Source organism: Haliaeetus leucocephalus, unplaced genomic scaffold (assembly GCF_000737465.1).
Source record: "Haliaeetus leucocephalus isolate CR32 unplaced genomic scaffold, Haliaeetus_leucocephalus-4.0 Scaffold915, whole genome shotgun sequence".
NCBI classification, from domain to species: Eukaryota; Metazoa; Chordata; class Aves; order Accipitriformes; family Accipitridae; genus Haliaeetus; species Haliaeetus leucocephalus.
Window position 1 is genome coordinate 559625 of NW_010973351.1, and position 13742 is coordinate 573366.

General features: G+C 37.9%; 1 protein-coding gene across 1 annotated transcript in view; it reads right to left on the reverse strand.

The window, feature by feature from the left end:
• GABBR2 (gamma-aminobutyric acid (GABA) B receptor, 2) overlaps positions 1-13742 on the reverse strand; it is a 383598-nt gene that overhangs the window by 246047 nt on the left and 123809 nt on the right. Inside the window, exons 4-5 of the mRNA XM_010583585.1 lie at positions 11664-11765; positions 4391-4456 (exon numbers count right to left, since the gene is read on the reverse strand). Of these exons, the coding sequence (XP_010581887.1) occupies positions 4391-4456; positions 11664-11765 (168 nt within the window). The remainder of the gene's footprint in view (positions 1-4390; positions 4457-11663; positions 11766-13742) is intronic.

Genomic DNA, 13742 nt, shown 5'->3' on the forward strand with positions numbered 1-13742 from the left:
GGGCTGCAGTCCTTCAGTCACAGACTGCCCCAGGGCGGGCTTTCCCATGGAGCGGCGGCCATCTTGGGGGGCATCCCCCTGCTCCAGCGTGGGCTCCTCTCTCCCCGGGCTGCAGGTGGGCATCTGTTCCCCACTCCCCTCCGTGGGCTGGGGGGATGGGGGACAGCCTGCCATCTCACCATGGGCTGTGGGGGCTTCCCCTCCTCCTCCTTCACTGACCTCGGTATCTGCAGAGGAGTTCCTCTCACATTCCACTCCCCTTACTCGCTGCAGGTTTCCCCTCTTAAATCTGTTCTCCCACAGGTGTTACCACTGTCACTGATGGGTTTGGCCTGGGCCAGAGGTGGGTCCGACTTGGAGCTGGGGAAGCTTCCAGCAGCTTCTCACAGGAGCCGGCCCTGCAGCCCCTTCCCCACTACCACACAAACCCAAAACAGGGTTCCAGAAGACTTATTTCAAAATAATGCTTTTTGTCACCACTTCCTCCCTGTTGATTCTCTTAAATGGAGATGACTTTGATGCTTAAAAGATACATTTCCTTGAAATATGAGGATCTTTCTTGAACTGTTTGAATGCATACAGAAAACTTCTTACAGGTTTTAGTTTCTACGGGGAAGATTTGTTGGCACACAAAGGCAAGTTGAAGGAGGTTTACAAGTGCTTTGTACCACCAGAACAGCATAAAGTAGTCATATGTCTTCCCTAATCTTTCCCACATGCCCTATCCAGGCTGCAAACCCCTGAGTTGCTGTTAAGCAGCCAGGAAACTGTCCTGGACATTTTTTGCCCTTGTGAGACTGATATTTTTTTTTTTTTTAAACTTTTCATTCTTGTTTGAATCCATAAAGAGGTGTTTATTTACAACAAAGAAATTTCTGTAAGAGATCTTTCTATGTGTAGAAAACAATTACTGGCAGTTTGTGTAACTGGGCCTACAAAACCTTACCGCCATTGAATTTCCACCATGTTTCCATCATGTCAGCATGGACACATCCTATATCCCACCCCTACAAGAATTCCTGTAGACTTCTGAATTGCAATGAACCTCCACCTGTTTCTCATTAAAAATCAGTAGTGCCTTTAGTTCCAAAACAGAGATGTAGCAGTAAAACTCTATCAGTTCAAAAACAGAGTCCAGTCCTTTTGTATCAACCGTGCTGATTAAGCCTGGCTTTAGTTATTATTAAATGTTTACTAAAAGAGCCACCTAAAGCTCATGCAGTGACCTATGCATAACAGTCATCATCTTTAATTGTTTTCAGACAGATAATTGTTTCAGCTAGGCATCAGTCTTGATCCGTGCATGGCTGTACTACATTATCTCTATGGCTTAAAGATAATATGTTGGAAAAATACCACTAACAATTTTTAAAAATAAAATTTTCTGCAGAACTGAAGTTTTGTTGGGAAGATGCAATGTCATGTTAATCCAATTTCAAATGAAAAAAAGATGTCTATCCAACACAGTTGACCATTTTGATTGTTGAAGTGTTAAGTTTTGAGCAAAATACCCTAATTTCTATTCCATTAAAAATATCACATTCATCCTACTGAGGTGAAAGCAACATTAGAAAGATAAGATTTCCCACAGAATTAAATTTGATAACTGTTTTCAACACTAGTGTTAAATGAATAGCTAAGCTTATTTAAATCATCATAGGAAACGCCGGCTAACATTCACTTTGGCTTGAATTAGTCCTGTCATATTTTTAGGTTGCCACTGAATTAGACTATCTTTTAGTGTGTGTGTGTGTGTGTGTGTGTGTTGAAAATGAGCATACTGTGTCCAAAGAAGAGCAAAGAAGCTGGTGAAGGGTCTAGAGCACAAGTCTTATGGGGAGCGGCTGGAGGAACTGGGGTTGTTTAGCCTGGAGAAAAGGAGGCTGAGGGGAGACCTTATCTCTCTCTACAATTGCCTGAAAGGAGGTTGTAGTGAGGTGAGTGTTGGTCTCTTCTCCCAAGTAACAAGTGGCAGGACAAGAGGAAATGGCCTCAAGTTGCACCAACGGAGGTTTAGATTGGATATTAGGAAAAATTTCTTGACTGAAAGGGTTATCAAGCACAAGAACAGGCTGCCCAGGGAAGTGGCTGAGTCACCATCCTTGGAGGTATTTAAAAGACGCTTAGATGTGGCACTTAGGGACATGGTTTAGTGGGACTTGGCAGAGTGAGGTTAACGGTTGGACTCCATGATCTTAAAGGTCTTTTCCAACTTAAATGATTCTATGATTCTATATAAACTCTAATGGATGTCCTGAGAAAACCTCACAGCATATGATTATTGAATCCAGACAGAAAACTGAGGCAGACTTTAAAGATTTTCCCACCAACATAAATCATTAGCAAATAATATTACGGTTATAGCCACAATCAGAAAAAAAAAATCTTGCACTAGTACAATAGCACATTCCTTTAACAAACTCAAAGCCTTTCTCTGGCTGACATCAGCCACCCTGCAAAATATAGAGGAATCACAAGTGAAACTTGTCTGAAGATACACCTGGGGAAGGGGGCCAAAAAACTTGACATATCTAAATTATTGTGCTCTTAGACACATAGCTGTAGGAGTGTATGAGTCAACAATATATTTTATGACTAATAACAAGCTTACTGACATATTGTAGTGCATTAATATATAAATGACCTACTTTGAACTGCCCCCTCCTGCGTTCAGTCTCCTGCTGAAACTCTCATAAATACATTTGTACAAGCCTAAATACATGATCTCTCAGATTTCTCCAGGCTCCAGAAAAATCCACCTTATTATTTTTGACACTAATGTACTTTAGAAGCAGCCATCACTCTTTAAACTGCTCTGACTTACGCACACGTCCCGTGTTAGTACCAAACCGTTGCCACAGAAAGCTGTGGTGGGCGTTCGTGTGAAAAAGACATCCCCCACCTGAAATCCTTCAGACTAGAGCAGTGCAGACAAGAGGACGCCCTGCCTCTGCAAGGACTTCTAGGATTTCTTCAGTGGCCTGACATGCACACGGACTTGGAAAAGAATTGTAGAGGGAGACAACTAGATGCTAAGGGCAGTAGCATAAGCAAGGCCAACCTCTTGTCTAATGTTGGGTTGGAAGACAGTTCTGACAGGGACCCCTCAGCTGGGGAAATGCAGCCCAGCCGCTACAGATCTGAGGAGGAGCTGGGCTCTGGAAAGACCATTCTTTCTTCCAGGAATGGAAAAATGGGAGCTTATCTCTGCCAATCCAATTTAACTTCCGGAACAAAAAGATCTCTATACAAAGACCTATCAGAGATGAGAAGAATGAAAAAGAAAATAATACTTTCCATTTCCTTTTGGATCCAAACAGATTTTTTTCCTTCCAAATAAACTCTACAATCTCCTTTCCAAATTTTGCCAGCAACTGGGACAGCTGCTGAGTATGAGCCAACATGTGTCTGAGGCACATATAACACTCAAATTTTGAACTTCTGCCTTTCCTTTCTTTGCTTGGATAAGTAACTGTCTCTCTAACTGAACACTAAAAAACACCTTCTGAAATTCAGATGCCATCATTACTGCTTTTCCACTATATTTATTGTGCTCTTGGCTCATACAGTATTAATCTGGCTATTTAAACTAAGAATTCAATACCAATACAAAATTTAGGCCACTAAAATCTGCCTGTTTGGGATTTTTAAATTTTTTTTTTTTTGAGCAGGTACAAACACAGATCTACATTTTAATCTTGCTACTTTCAATGGCAATCACCCTATGCATGTTTGCGGCACGTTCACACACACACAAAAATGGTAAGCATGGGGAATTTTATGTATGCTGGTCTTACTATATTTCTTTTAATTCAAAAAACTTTATTTTTTACAAACTAATATTTGCTTTCATGTAAAACATGTAAAACGTACAGCAGTCAGTAGTGAATGACAACTGTACAATTAGAAACATTCTGAGCAGCAGCAATTATTAGGGTTGCTTAGTTAGCATGTATAGGCACCACTTGAATTACTTATTCTTTCAAAGCAAAACATACAAAACCACATGCATGCAGACATTACCACCAGAACGCAACTTTTGGACAAGATCCAAATTCTCTGTATCTGCTGCTACATATACAAGTGTTTCCCTGGATCTGACATGAAGAGAAATGCTCAAGCTCGATTTGGCATTTAATTCTGCTACAGGAAAGCAGTAAGAAGAAGCTAACCATGCAGTCCACACCTAAATTCCACTGAAGTCAAGTACAAAGTGTTTTACTTAAAAAGAAATGGAGCTAAACATGTGTAACCTTTCTTTAGGATATAAACCTTGACAGAGCTGAACCCCATGAAGAAATGTTCTTGCTCAATGTTCATGCTCAAATTATTTTTTATTCAAATGTAACACATTCTTTGTTCTGATACACAATTAAATATATTTACTTACACAGCAAAAAACTTTCACAGCCATTTCCTCATCAAACTGGCCAAGGATTATCCGAACATCATTACCCTGCAGATTGAATAGAATACGTGGTAGTTAAATACAGTCACAGCCTTTCCAGAAACCACTTCAGTTGGCCATTCAAATCGTGTATGGAGTTAGCACAGATTACAGCTGCAGACAGCAAAATTAATTCAGAACTATTCCATTTTCTATAAGTTCAAGAACTTGAAATACCGCAAGAGAGAACAGCTGAGGTGTTTGAAGAAAATGATTAAGCAATAAATAGCACTAATGAGAATAAAACTGTAATGTTTATCTTGTCAAATATTACTATTCAATAACACTAAAATAGCAAATATTCTTTTGATCCCTTGCAAGATTAAAACCAGCTGAAAATATATGCTTTTCACTGCTTACATGAACTAATGCTGTACAGTTGAGAGACTGGAGATTTGTAAGTGAGCTAAAATGCCTTGATATTATGCCCGCTTTAGTAATTTTTAAAGGTTTTACTCATACATGTCTATAGTCACTATAACACATTGTCAATCACTCCTCTCCTCCTCCCTTCCACCTCCACACATTAAAAAAAAATCATCACACTTTAAGAATCTATGACTGAAGTCAAAAGAGATCATCTTACTTTCATACTTAGAAACATTAAGAAATTATTCCTAAATTCAGGAGCATATACAGGAAAATATCTCTTCAGGAACAGGGCTAGCTTTTTTCTCACGTGAAAAATTGCTGCTAACATCTATAAGACACAGAACAGATAGCTTTTTATGACTTAATATTACCTTTTATTTCACACAAAAGCTGAGTTCTTAGCAAAAGCTTGAGCAAATCTAATTTTTAATTTCTTTTATAAAACGCTTGGTTAGAATTACTAATAGCTCTTTCCCTCTCCAAGGAAAAAAGAAACAGATGATTCATTGTGAATTTCAGTGGCGAAAAACATTTCAGTTTTAATTAAATTAATTTATCAAAGATTTTCAGTTTAGATATTTTCAATGTTTATTTCCTGTTCAGCAGAAAGTTATGATGGACAGTGCAAAAAGATACTAAAATGCTTCTGCAATTAAATGCATGAAATGAGTATCACTCTTAGCATGGTTAAAGAACATATTATGTTTTGCTCATTCTGAACCTGTGCATTTTCAGTAAGCCTGCTTCTCTTTACATTTAGCCACAGATTGATAAAATAATGTAAATCTTATTGAAGAGGATTAGTTTCTTTTTAAACAAATCTAAAAGGTCACATGAAACTAAACAAACAAATTACACAAATTAAAGCAATAGTATTACAGTTTTTGTAAGGATAGTAAATAGATTTAGGAATTATGCAGGAAAAAACCCTCTCATCAATTATTTCTATTTTTCACATTTAAAAATAATTTTGGTCAATCTTGGAACTCCAACTCTGAATTGCTTGACCTCTCTGAAGATAAAGATGCAGACTTAATATTTGAAACAAGAGTGGCAAAGTTTGGTTAAAAAATAAATGACACAGCACCTAATTATTAAACTTAAAATTGAATAAATTCCTTTTCATTTTATAACATGATAAGAACCAATTTTAAAAAAACAGATGTGTGGCCTCATAGTTTATGGGTGCCACAGACTGTAGGCAGAGTATAGAGAATAACCCAATAATGCATCTGCAGCAATGCTGCCCACTGGCCGTGCAAAAACCTTCAAACTGAAGTCATAGTGTCTGTGGTGTGTGGTTCCATGCCTTAAGACCTTGCTTCCACCTGATTATCACATAAACCGGAGGACATTTCCCACAGTGGCTATTCTTTTACTGTAAAGTACTACAAGAACTGTGTAGTCCGTCCTATTCTTTTTTTCTCAGAAATATCCCATCCCATTTCAATAACCTTACTGTCTGCAGGGATTGTCTTACAGTAATATCACTGTGCAATTAGTTTGGCAATAGCACTCAGACCCAAATCTTGCACATTCAGCCACATGAGTATGTGGCTCTACAATTCCTTTAGTCTATGGGCACACAAGCAAACAGGCACACAAGAAACTCATCTTGAAAATGTTTTTCACACAAGACATAGCAGAGCACCCACTCTAATATTGGCAGTCAATCCTATTTTCAAACATGCTCTGCTCTTGTTCAGGCACCCAAGCAAATGGGTGTATTTGCTGATTTGTCCAGCTGTCAGCAGATCCCAGTTCAGGAATTTCAGGGAAGTTACATTTTCTGTCAGGTGGGTATCTTCACTTCCAGCATGGGCTGAGCTTCCAGTGCCAGAGCAGGAAATCTGCAGTGTGAGAACCACATCTGAGCCAAGTTCTTGAGAATCCCTGATGCTCAACTGGACAGCTTCATGACCCAAGTTCAAAGATCAGCTAAGGCTCTAGAACTTGACAGCCCCTGATGTTCTGTCATCCTTGGGATGTATGATCAAGCCAAGATGCAATATCCAAATGTTCTTTTGCCTAAATTAATTAATTTCCATGTTAACACATAGATTACTGGTTTTGAAGCACTCAGTACAGTAAGGAGGACATCAATATGTCTGTGTTCACTAAAAGATTTGGATGGTATCCAACCACAAACTGACATCAAAAGAAATGTTCTATTACCACCTATTAAAGAATAAGTCATGAGTCCTCCATTTCAAGTATTATGCCATTGAACACTACAGCAAAAGAAAGTTGAATTCTGGTTTTTTTTTTTCCAAAGACTTAAAACTCATAAAGTTAATCATGTTCTTTTCCATGTCTTTTTATGTGCAATATGCTAAAAAAACCGTTTCTCTGACAGAAATATGAATCCCCAGTTGTCCGCCACATTTGTCCACATATTAATCCTTTGAAGGGTAGGGAAAATCACAAACCACGTATGCTCAGTATTGGTCAGAAATGGATCCAAGAAGATAATGCTGAGAGTCAGTAAATAAAGTGACTGGAGGTAGGATCCAGTGAGAGAAAAAAAGGGCACATGCGAAGGAGAGAGAAACCCAATAAGGAATTTGGGTAATGAATACTTACACTTTTTAGGCAAAGATAGAGCAAACAGCTGGGGAGGCACCAGTAGGCTTGAGATCATTACTGAATAAGGAGCTTGGGAGGGAGAATTAGGAATTTCAAGAGTATGGCAAATAGGAAGCTTGACAAATAACTACTGTTAGGACAAATGCAATCTCAGAAAGTATGCCCAGAAGAAAATGGAACAACAATCTAGACAAAGGTACTCAGAGGGAGATGAGAAATCAGAGAAGCAGAACACAGAATTGAGTAAGCAAGGAACTTCAGACTGGGATGAAGATGCAGAATGAGACAGGGATGTTGCTTGGTTAAGTGGAGAGTATGGGATCACAGGGTCAAGCTGACAGTGAATATATGGCTGAATATCTTTTTCTTTGTCCATCTTCATAAAGTTGCATCATGAAGAACATCATATATAGTTCTGGTTGATTAGTCACATATGGGAAATCACAAAAGATTCCTCCTGTTTATAACCACACAGATTTCAATACAATTCTGTGAGATGCAGTGCCTGGGGTTTGATGGCTTGCAGTTAAAGAGTGGAAAATTTAGTAAGCAATCATGTAACCAAAGAATTGTATGTTAGAACACACGTAGAAGGAACCAATTTATGAAAGTCTATACAACAGCTTTTCCTTTTCCATGTATAACATTCTGTGTGCAATCATGCACTCCTCAGTAAGCCTCTTTCTCTCCAACTCTGCTTTTTGCATCCTTTCCCACATTTCCCCCAAATTTGTTCCTGAAGAATTGCATCCAAGATGGTAAATAAGCCTGGATCCATTTGATGCCATGCTTGGGTCTGCTGGCTCTGTCCTGTGTAAGAGACACTGAAGCTTCAAATTCCCTTGCAGAGATTTTATCTGGATGGATAATAAAGTCTGCACTGAAGTTTATCAGAGCTGGGTTCATCTCAGCGCTCATAGGTCAGGGTGTATGTCCTCATCATAGTCTCATGCAAAGAGACACGTCCAATACTCACTGGGGCATAATTTTTCCCCCCCTCCAGTCACACTGTTAACTGACTATCAACCAGTATGATCTCCTGGCAAGGATATAGTATTATTCCTTTACATCAACCCTCATGGGACCAATGCAAGTTAACACGGTGTAGCTCCCTTGCAGGGATCAAAAAAGTCACCCACTGGATCCCAGAAAGTGTCAAGTACTCTTTCTTTCTCACAGAGTTGTAAATTGCTTGCATGGAGCTAAAGCGTATTTGACAGAAGAGTTTTTAATTCATGGAACTAGGCAGGTGATCTAGGAGATGATTAAAAACATCCCAGGGGGAAGGCAACTCCCAAAACTGCACTTATATAAAAAGACCAATGTTTAGACCATTTGCCAGATGGTGAGCTGTCATATTTACTCTTCTCAGAGATTAGAGTAGCAATATCAGCGTTTAAGCTTTGCCCCTCAGTAAGCAATACATATGTTCCCATATGGACTAAAGTTCAAACAAGAAAATGAAGAACAGTTACATTTCAACTACCCACAGTTGTGGCGGATTCTCCATAAAAACATGTTTTATAAATGTAGACTATAGCAGAGCCTCAAAAATGAATGCTCCCTTCTTTCCTTCATATAGGTGAGGATATTATTCATCCACTAAATATAAAGTGCCTTTGGTACTACAGGCAGCTGAGTAGTATAAACCCTGAAGACAGTGAGGATCAAGACATCTAAGATGCTCCACTGAGGGATGAAGAACAACTTGTCTCCTCCACTGCCATTTCTAACAGCCTCAGATATGAGGCACTCTTTAGCCTTTTCAGAGTTTTTGAGTGATGCACATTATGCTGGAATAGGCAGCTATTTTTTTTTTTTTCATCCTGCAGAGCTTCCCTTCTGTGATCAGATTTTAATCTGTCTCATTTCTAATGAATAACACCACAATGTTGTATTACACAGCTTTCCAGAGAAGGATTGCTACAATATCTCATCTGCCAGGAAAAGTCAATGTCTTGGCAGGCTCTTTATGAAATATCTAAATTGAACAGCTCAGATACTCTGTCTTATCCTCTACCATGTATCTGACAGCGAAGATGTTATCAATACATCTACTCAAAGCTGGGTAACTTTGTCAATAGAGGTATCCACATGTTCTGCCTTCTAAATGCCTGGATGTCCACTTGAAGAACTATAGACAAACCTCTGACCTCTATAGCTATAGAATCCTGATGGTGAAGGCGAACTGGAAGATATCAGCTCCCACCATTGTAACATGCTGGCAAAACCTGCTGGTATCAGTGTTAGTGTGCATGTCACTCACTTAGATTGAGGCTGCATCCAAACCTGTTCATGGCCCAAAATTTTAATATTTAATTAACTTGACTGTTAGAATGAGAGATGGTGTTCGGTCAGTATCCAAAACACCTATTGTATTCGGGAAATCAGATGGAAACTGTTTCGTTGAATTAGAATTCATATATCGCAATTTTTTTGTCCCATGTGCAAGATACAAGAAAGTTGGAAGCAGAAGTGTTATTGCTCATACAATTTGCCTGTGCGTGCTTAGAATTTTTAAACATTTAAGTTGATGTACAAATGCACATCCTCCAACATCCCTTTCTCTGAACACAAAAATGAGTTCTAAAGATGTCCTTAAACACGAATTTACTTTCCAACTGTGATTCAAAGAGGCTGGAGTCAATGCAGTGAAAATTAAGGTGTTGCTAGGACAAATATAAAACATATATTTCTGCAAATCATACCAGATATTTCTATTTTGTATTGCATAATCATTAATTTCATTAATTTAAACTGGTTTTATGAAAATAAAAGATATTTTATGTCTGTTTGAATCACAAGTACAGTAAGCAGATAGCAGTTTACCCATGCTAGGTTGACATCTTGAAGAAAGGAATGAACATTTTTAGAATTGGATAGCTAAGTTGTACCTAAGGACAAGTAACCTTATATTCCTGTCAAGAATAAGCAATTGTCTAGATAATTGCTTATTTATTGTAGTAATTTGTTTTGAAGAAGAAATAGCTTTAGTGTATTGTTTGCTAGAGTCTTCTGGTCTTCCGTATAAAACAAACAGCGTGTTGTTGACGTACGGGAAGGCTAGAATCTCATTGCTTCTTCTAACCTTCAGCCTAAATATACATCTTATATGCTTTTTTCTTGTTATTACATCATTCATTGGTTTAAATAGCTCTGCCTTTAGAATTGTTAGCTTTCTGATGCCAGGGGTTAAAGACCATGTAAAAAATGTGGACTTTACTGATAATATATACTGGAGTCTTTTCAACCCGAGATAGGAAGTGCAAACTGGCTTAGACTGGACAGGCACAAATGGCTTCCTATAAACATAATCTTTACCTATTTATACTTTAAACATTCAGGCTTGCATCTCTAGACTCTAGGAATAATAAAGCACACTTGGTTTACCATGCTTCACACCTTTTCCAGTTAGCTTCAGTAATGGTCTAGTCTGATAGAGGTCGATATCCTTGCTTTAATTTTAGGGTTTTAAAGCCATTCAGTTTATTAGGGGTTTTTCAGCCTATTTTACACATATTTAAGTATTTGCAGGATTGTGGCTTTGATTGTGTATCATACTTATTTGATGCTAGCAATGATTCAATCTTCACCATTTAAAAGTGCTTTCTCTTGCTGTCCAATAACTTTTTTCATGTTTCATACGCAGTTTAAGATTCATATCGCTATGTCTAGTTTATTGTTGGTTGCACTGCATGGTAATACTAAAATATAGTTTTAATTTTATGAGATGCCAGGAGCCTAATAAATCATTATAATAAGAGAAGGATGGTAAATTATTCTGCTATCAAATCTATTTTCCTTTTTTTTCCTATGATTCATATGAAATAATGCAGATGATATAAGCAAAGAATTCAATTTAAAACGTGTAATGAAGACAATGGAAAGATGCTCAATGCTTTTGCTACATGATAATTTACCTTACAAGGGTTTTGGCTCCAAACCTCAAGAGGTTTCACAAATATATCACTAAGACCAGTGCTTTAGGTACAAACATTAAGCCAGCAACAACTTGCTTTACTTAGTGCCCCATCAGGAACTATAAAAATATTTACTATGTGCATAGACATTTATTGACTTAAGCAGGACTAGGCCCTCAAGATGCAATTTGTTGACCTTACTATGCAATGGAATGTAGTAATGTATCTTTCTTATGCAAATTTTGTTTTATTAGCCTTCTTCAAAGGAAAAAAAATATAAATCAAATGCCATGACATAAACACCACTTTTTCTTTATTCCTCAAACAGCAGCACATACCTTAAGCTTCTTTACACTTGTGCAAGGATCATTGGAGAAACTCTCTGTATCTGAAATCTCGATGTCTTCACCATACAGGACGCCAGTCAGATCATTCCTCACCTGTCAGAAGTTGAGAAAAGGCAAACTAGTGAACTGAGACTCACTGAGGAGGAAGCAGATGGACTATATTTATCACTGTAATGACAAGCAATGATCTTGATGATGATATATGCACCCACATTTTTTTTCCATTTCACCTAAAATCTGATCAAGGCACTGTTCTTTTACGACCATAATCTACTATCAAGGGGTGTACTACGTAAAGAGCTTTACTACATGTGACGAAACGTTCACAGTGGGCTCCCACTTTGCTACGTGGGTATGGACAATTCTTGTGTATTTCCAGTGCTGTTAAGACCAAAAGCTTTCTTGTAGCCAAAGTGATGTTTGAGACTGCATAAAGGGAAAAGACTCATCAAGGAAACTCTTAGATATTCTCAGTGCTGAGTACTGATTTGAAACCCCTGTCAGCTGGTCCTAGCATGAATCAGCAGAGCTTAGCTTACATCACTTAGGGATTGGTAAAGCTTAATGAACTCCTCTGTGCCCGCCTCTTATCTTAGAGCATGCATCTTATCATGAGGCAGCAAGTAGTATGGTTTGCTTAAAGGTGACACAGGCAACCATGTACCAACAGATTTTCTCACCTGTTTTTTTTTTTTAATAGTGCCAAGACTCTGTCCTCTTTGAGCTGCCTAATAGCACAAAGAAGCCAGATAACATACAAAGAAATCTTTTTTTTACAGATTTAGGGTTTTTTTCCATATAACTACTTCAAGGTTTTCTGTCTTAATCACTGCTGGTTTTGCTCCAGCCACATGACTGCAAAAACAGAGTTCCACATTACTATTCCTAATAGATGAGCAAAAATAATTTTAGCTGGATATAACGTGGTTACAGACTGAAATGAAGAGAGTGGCACTCCGACTTTAATAAAATTATGATCACATTCATTGTACTGATTGACTGGTTTATTTTTTTGTTATAAAAGAAATAGGAGAAGCAAATCACAGTGTAAAACAGATATCTCAAGTGCCAACGCAGATAATACAATACATGGAAGAGAAATATATGTGATACTAAACAGGAAAATTTAGAAGTCTATAAATCATATGCAGATACTTTCCAATGACCTTCTGTATGTGTCACTGGAATTACGTACTTTAAATCTCCCTCTTAACTCTCCTTTTCCAAGACCTCCTTTGAGAAAGAAGCACAGTCCATTCAAAACAATCTGAAAGTATTTGCTATACAGTGACATGGTCAAGTAAAGAAGAGGAAGTGGTGGTATATGTCCTTCAGGAGCAGGAACTTCTTCATTTGAATTGAAATAACCATAAAGTTTATATAATGAGAAGGCATTTTATCCATGCAAAAATAAGACCCAGCTATTGCTATATTTCCTCTGCTGAAAGTCTATCACACTCATGCCTAACCATAGAGTAAGAGCAAGGGGATGCAATGAGATATAAAAGGTCACAGGTGAGACTTCTGCGTTCTGCTGTCAGCTTTACTTTCAAGACAAACTCATCCCTTCAGCAATCCTTCAGCCTTTCTTTAATATATGTTTGTGAGCATCCTCCCAATCTATACATGTTAGTGTTTCTGTTGGGTGTATTTCATGCCTTAATGTTTACCATGCAACTGATATATTTTTTTGGTAGGCTGCTTTACTGTTTTAGATCGCAACACAGTTTTTGGTAAAAAAGAGGAACATGAAAACTATCTTTGTACTTTTGCAAATTTCTTCAAGACAAAGAAGCATAATCTGGTTTCTGCAATGTAGTAATTGCATTAGTTGATGCTCAAACAGTATTCCACCTTTTTGCTGGTCCCTTTAAGTTGGTTTTGCCAAGTTTCTTGGTTGACCAATGAAGTATTTCCTGAAGATCATTACTACACTGGCTGCCTTAATTACTTCTTTCATGGCCTCTGCTTCATCTTATCCCTTTTAGCCATGCTTTAAAATTACTAAGACATATTTTTACATTACAGCCTTTTGCAACGATTAAAACAAGTGGACATATAGGTGATTTT